At 45.7% G+C, this 7,067-nt stretch overlaps 1 protein-coding gene across 1 annotated transcript; it reads right to left on the reverse strand.

Annotated features, from left to right (window-relative positions):
• Nucleotides 1-4,726: 4,726 nt before the first annotated feature.
• LOC144101857 (nucleolar complex protein 4 homolog B) lies at nt 4,727-6,724 on the reverse strand. The gene has a single exon (XM_077635081.1). It carries the CDS (start codon nt 6,602-6,604, stop codon nt 4,811-4,813), a length of 1,794 nt encoding a protein of 597 aa, XP_077491207.1. The 5' UTR covers nt 6,605-6,724; the 3' UTR covers nt 4,727-4,810.
• Between the last annotated feature and the right edge of the window lie 343 nt (nt 6,725-7,067).

Consider the following 7,067-nt stretch of genomic DNA (forward strand, 5'->3'; position numbering starts at 1 on the left):
GGGGGCTATGGAAAGGAAAATGACAAGTGTAATGTTAACTCTTTCCGACCAAATTAAAACTGTTCAATAGAAAAAAATCAATATCCAGAAACTAGCATGTGTAGGAGGAGGATACTTCGAAAACATCAGAAAGCCAAAGTCTCGTCTGTTCTCAAAGTTTTTGTGCATGTTTCCAAATGGAATCATTGGGCCTTAGAGGGGCTTGAAATGGTTTGTTTTTGTGTCTTTGAAAAGTTAAATATCATCTGCTTTGAAACTCGTGCCACAGTTCTTACGACGAATGCGCGACGGTGACATGACTCTCGGTTTGTACTTCTGTTGTTATTTTCTCACTGTGTGCGGTCCTATGTAAGCAGAATTCTTGAGTTGGTTGAAGACAAGCACGAGTTCTTTTGAGACATGCCGTGTAAGAGGCAGGGCAACCACGCTGCCAGTATCCAGATTTCCAGCCTCCAGCTCACAGCATTTGCTTACTGCAGGAACTAAAAATCTGTAATGCGAGAATCTCAAAGATTGAATCGATGTAGAAGCGTTTTGAAGTATTCGTATAGTGAAGGTGCTTGTTTCAGTGAGGGCTTCTATTCACGATTTCTGCCTTGTTCAGCAGTATCGTGCTGCATCCACAAAAAGGATTTTTCTGTGGTGACTATTTTGGTTGCACAACACGAAATGTTAGGCAAGTTGGTCGGGTTTTCGAAGGTTGAAAGTTGTATGGCTTTCAATCTATAGCGTAGTTGCGTTACCACTTGTCCTGCAGTTTTAAAATCGACACCTCAACACGTCTGGTGGGCCGCTCTTGAAACTTCTTCCTTTCAGTATGAAAAGCACTTTCACTGAATGCATGTATCATCTTTGGAAAAAACGTCTAGTTACTATAGACTGCGGAAGAGGCAATATTTCCGCCCTGATTATTCTACAATAGGGCCTCCAGGGTCCAGTGATTCCATTTGGAATTATTATTATTTGCGAAATAATTTTAGCACTTGTAAATGTGTTGAGCTGAAAATAATTTATTTTTAAGGAGTAACATGAAGCTTATCTTTCCACACGGTTAGAGACAAACAAAAATGGTTTTCTTCTACATGTTACAAGGGAAGACGTGGCACCAGGGGATGGCGACAGCAAAGCGTACGCAGTTTCTATATCCTCCTCCTACCGACTAGCACATGTTAGTCAGGTGAAAGGCTGCTAACATGTGTTGATAAATTGCTAAATTGCGGAACTACTGCAAAAACAGTACAACTTTCTCGCTCAATTCAAGACTGGTGGCCCCTAAATTTTGTGACTTCAATTGGAATCACTGGGCCTGAAAGGGTGAAGAGGCAAGAAGAGGGCTGGGCTAAGTGGGTCGGGGTCAAAAGGAAGAAATGGGCTTGGGCAGGGTATATAATGAGGAGGCAAGATAACCGCTGTTCTCTGAGGGTAACAGCTTGTATTCCAAGAGAAGGCAAGTGTATCAGGGGTAGGCAGAAAGTTAGGTGGACAGATGAGATTAAGGAGTTTGCTGTGACAGGGTGTTCGCAGCTGGCAAAGGACGGGGTTAATTGGAGAGACATGGGAGAGGCCTTTGCCCTGCAGTGCGTGTAGCCAGGATGATGATGATGAGAGTTGGTAAATGGGGTAACTCATTACCATGCTTCACTGGCAGCATCTGTAGCACCTACTGCTGTTTACTTGCTACACACTACAGATGCCATGGAAAGGAAGCTTCGTTTATATACGCACTCTCGGTAAAAAAGACTCACCGGATTACCTCACCACAAGCTGTTCAGACGATGCAACGCTGATAGACTATTGGGGACATAAATTTGTGTGCATGGCAGGTGATCCAGGTATGTATATAGGTGTAATGCGTGCCAATGATTACTCTACCGCACATGAAAGCAGGCAAGTCTGACTGGCACTTCCACTGTTGTGACCTCAACCCATCAGCCAGACGTAGCTACGTAGTTTGGCTGCCACTCGCATGTCATGGGGCTGTGCTTTATGACTACCGTTTTACTATTTACCACTGATGGTTGACTTGTGACATCATGACTTACACCTGAACAAGTGATGTCAGTTGCCAGCTGGCCACTGATTAGCAAGCAAAAGTACAAAATATGGAAAGAATAGTTGCCAAATAACTGGCTGCAGAGACTTTCGTCTTCATTAGTATCTTGTGTCTACAGACTGTCCATTGTAGGCCCAGTCTGTGGTATATAGTTGTATTTTACAAAACCAAATGCAGCAGCATGCCTGTTCTTTGCTTTGCGTGCAGTATATACTGTGTCTATGCCTGCATGTCAGAAGAACTCTGCGTTGTTGTACAGCTGTCGTATTGTTGCTGCTAGCACCTATTTTTCTGCATTTGGCTTTTAACATTACCAATGCTTTGCAACCGGGTTCGCGATTGCTTGCAAAACCATCATGGTCTTGGAAGCTCATGCACCGAGCAAAGCTGTAAAAGCCTGTCACCACTGGACTGTTTAATTAACTGGCATGGCTCTTCTATCGTGGCCAACGTTTTAATATGAAACCATGTGGCAAAAAAAATGTAATGCATTTACAGGGAAATGACCACCACTACTTCCTACTATGCCGTTGGCACTGAAATTGGCGTAGGCACACTAAGGACAAATTGAAGCTGACCTGCACTGCTAGATCATAGCATTCTAAGCTACAAAGTTACTGCTTTCCCTAGAAACTTAAGATTTTCATCAGTTAGAAAAGACGAAAAAAAAAAAAAACACATGTTGTCATCACTGCTCGATTTTGCAAGTAAACTTCAGCGTATCCACACATTTTTTGAGCATGGATTCCCGAGGCTAGGCTGCCCTGCCATCCACTCCGAAATGGTGAACACGAAGTCCTTTTTGACGTGGACGACAAGAGTTTGAATAAAGTGGCGGGGAAATATTAAATAACGGTTTTCTTAGGGATAAGTGCACATTTTCCCGCATAACAAATGTCAACATATAGCTAAGAAGAGCCTAGAATTGATTTTTACTGAGAACAATTGGATTGAGCTGTCCTCAGCGCCCCTTCAAGGTGGCCGCACCGGGAAATAGATGGGTGCAATGAAGCAGTTCCACCTCAAATCTGGGATGGTTCAATTCAAGGGTTTATTCACAAAAGGCATTCCTTCTGTCTCATGCATTTCACAAATAAACTATACAGTTGCTCTTTGCTAAAAAGTTCAGGACGTCTTGGTACTGAGCTATAGCCTCAAACAGCTGTAATTGTAATGGCTGTTACTGGAAACTTTGGCAATGTTTAACAAATGAATGTTATCAAATGTGGCTAGTCTAGTTGTGTTGTTTGAAGAGCTAGGGTTCAAGGAGATGGGAAAACTATGCAAAGGCGCGAGCACATGCAGCAGTACGGGGGCCTACGTTGGAATTCATCATGAAGCATCTGGAATGCCTTTCTAAAAATGCCAAATGCATGCCGGGTTCTTTGGAGTTTCTTTTTGATTCTTATCTGCAGTTTTACAAAGCAATGACAAGACCGAATCACGACTATGCTCACTTTTTCTGTGTTCTCTGTAAAAAATCAGGATCATTCATTCGTAGTTTTAATGTTCTTTTAGAGTCGCATATTTGCAATGCAAAAAAAGTTTAAAGCTGCTTGACCTTTCTTTATGCCTTTCATCCAACTTTGTTTAATCGAATTTGTTACTGGAACCATTTCTAAAGGAGCATTCATATCTCAAGCTGTCGTCGCACGTTGCACTGATTCCTTTCTGAAAGGCACGCTATCATGTCAGAATAGTCACATGGGTCAATTCTTTACACTTCAAATGAATGTTACCACCTCCTTGCCTCCGTCTCTGACCATACTAAATTTAAAGAAGCTGCTATCAGTTTTATGTTTTACTCCTCCACGTCTCGAGCGTATGGAAATGAATACTGGACAGAATAGAACATTGCGTGCTCTCCTACATGTGCAAAAACCCAGAAGCACTGTCAAGTTTTCCAGCTTTGAGGAGAGTTGGCTGTCATTACAAATAATCTAGGAAAAGGAAAAAGTTGGAACGCAGTGTCAAGCTTATGCAGCAACATTCAGAAATGACGAGATGGTCGAAAGATCCTACGAACACATCAAATTGACGGTGAATAATGTAATGGATAAATATAAAGATAACTTAATAAAACTGAGGAAAACTTGGCTGCCCTTGCTATGTTTTTGCATACTTCCTTCAAAAAGTTTTCAAAAGACGGTCACTGCTATCATGTACTGAAAATATCTACATGACATTCTTAAGCTTGCATGAAACAACAGGTTTACAGTCAGACACTGTGGCAGCTTAGCGCAGTCCTGCAAAGGTGCATATTGCCAGACAAATGCCATGGCACACTGTCGGGAATGGCCAAGTTTACATGGGGGGCTGTACCCTCCGAAAATAACATGGCAGAACGATTGCAACAATAACACACGTTCGGGAAATGCAGAGGCTAGTCTTGCCAAGTATTGCAAATTATAGGCTCCCTATAGTTTATTTATTTATACACTGCAGCCTTGTATTTCCAGCCACCATCTTGTGCTGGTACACAACACGAGATTACACGGGCGCTCTAGCAGCAACACGGAGGACTTGCATGAAGGTGTCGTAACCCGTAAGCACTGTATTGAGTTAGGAATCAACATCACCTGAGCTGATGTAACAGCCTTTTAACACCTGAGCTGCATGTAACAGCCGCCAAAAAGGAAAAGGACAAGAGGATAAAGAACCCAAATGCAGATGGTAGGAAACCCGAAGACCTAGCGGCACTTTATTACTTTACAAGAGTTGCCCTAAGGCGAAAGCCGAGAAACGTGTCAAGCCCGATCACTCTAAAGTCCACAGTTCACTCAGCAATTCTTCTTTCTGCTTCAAGAGCCCTTCCACTTTGTGGAAGTTTGTGGGTGCCTCTTTGTGCTTGGCTGCCTTGGAACGCTTCATCATCTCTGCGTAGCCCTCCTCGAGTCGCTCTGAGAAGTCCCACTCCATGCGAGGCAAGTTGTCGTCAATGAACTTGGCCTTCTTGGCTACTGTCGGGTGCCAGTGGCTCTGTAGTGTCTTCAGCTCCCACAAGGAACTGTCGGCAGCCTGCGACTTGCTTGGGTTTGCCTGCTCCACGTCAAAAGGATCAGTGGAAGCATCCTGGTCTGAAGGGTCATTGATCATTGTGCTAAGGCTGCGATGCCTTATCAGGAGGTTGCCAATGAATGGTATCATGTACAGAAGGGCATAAGGGGGTGCCGACAGGGCCATGCGCGCCAGCTTCTTGGCGAAGGAGGCGACCAGGTAGGCAGGGAGATGGGTGGACGAGAGGAACAAGTCTGTGAGGAAGAAGAAACGGGCCCGGTACTTCTGGTAGAAGACGTCTGGTTCCAGGAGGGCATACAGCTTCTCGTAGAAGTTCGGGTAGTCCAAATGATACCGGTGGATTAGCACGAAGAGTCCATTCAGAGCCATTAGACTGTGGGAACCGCCACGGTTGTACGACTCTATGAAGAAGTCGGTGACTAGAAGAGGGTTGTGCAGGTATGGGACCACTTTTTCTGGCAGCATGATCAGCAACTCACGGTACAGCCGAAAAGGCAGCTTCTGGCGTAAGAAAGTGATCCACACAGTCGATAGGCGCTTCACCTCTTGCTCGCGGTCGATGACATATCGCATGCTGTCACCTCCCAAGACGGCAATCGGCTCTCCGGCTTTTGGTGGTTCCGCCGCCATGTCGAAGCCGAGCAGAAGGTGATAGACATTCGTCAAGTACCGATCGGTCAGTTCCGGCTTCTTCTGCGACGCCGGTTCTTCCCCATCGCCTTTCATTTCCGCCGGTGCTTGAGGGTTCACCCTCCAAGTTCGCGCTATCCTTCCCAAAGCCTTGAGCGTGTAGGTTTTGACGTCGGCCAGGTCGAGGTACTGGCTGAACTTTGAGATGATGCTCTTCATGTCGTGTTCGGGGTCCAGCAGCGTCTCCACGACGGTACCCAGCTTGTTGATGGGCACGTGGTGTTCTCCCTGCTTTCGGTACACAGTCTCCAGCTCGATCCATTTCATGGCCACCTGGAGCGCCAGGCTCTGTTTGCGACTGGAGGACTTGCCCGATAGCATCGCGACGATGTGACGCCAGGCGTCGGCGTAGCGGTCCCGGAGCCAGGCATGGTACTTCTCTAACGGGCTTTCAGATTCGGCGGGCTTTCCGGCGAGGCTGTCACTCTCGTACAACGCCGCGCTGGTCTTGAGAAAGTGGCAGAACACCTTGTTAGCGGCTTGGGCACCCGCGATGACGACGTCGTCAGACTTGGAAGACAAGGAACCGACGATGTCGATCAGGAGGTTTGAGTTTTTTCGGTCTTCGATGACGAGCGACGCATTCTTCTTTACATCAGAGACGGAATCTTGCCGCTTCTTGGATTTCGCCACGTCCTCAGATTCTTTGGACGCATTCGAACTTCTTTCTTTGACGACATCTGTCGCAATTTCGGAGTCCAAATCTTGAATTTCCTTGCCTTTCGCTACTGCTTCCTGGCTAGGTGACGATGGCGTGCACTTTTCTCCGTTTTCGGCACTGGCGCTTTCCTGAAGTTTTTCCGACGAAGTCGGCGCCTTCTTACTTCTTCTGCCTTTTGCCATTGTCTCTGAGCTTAGCAACGGCGGCTCGAGCACATACGGCGTAAATAAAGCACTGCCAAACAGCACATACAAACTAACACGTGTTCTCGGCTAAGAAGTATAAAAATTACAAATGTTGATTGCTTCCGTGGCGTTCTCTGGCGACAAGAATTGAATCAATTACGGTCGCTGATCTCTGCGACCTCCACTAGGTGGCTGGACATCGCATTTCGGAGTGAAGCCACCGGAAGTTAGACAATATGTTCTGGAAGTCAAATGGATGTTGTCGGAAAAAATTTTCGCTTTTTGTGCCTTTGTTAACAGTTCTTTGTGCTCTTCTCGTGCAATATCTGCTGTTGTATCAAAGTACAAAGGTTACAAATGTTTGTTTTTGTGGCGTCCTCTGGCGACAAGAATTGAATCAATTTCGGTCACTGATCCTCATGATTTCCACTAGGTGGCTGGATGTCGCATTCCCACCGGC

Source organism: Amblyomma americanum, chromosome 8 (assembly GCF_052857255.1).
Source record: "Amblyomma americanum isolate KBUSLIRL-KWMA chromosome 8, ASM5285725v1, whole genome shotgun sequence".
Taxonomy (NCBI): Eukaryota; Metazoa; Arthropoda; class Arachnida; order Ixodida; family Ixodidae; genus Amblyomma; species Amblyomma americanum.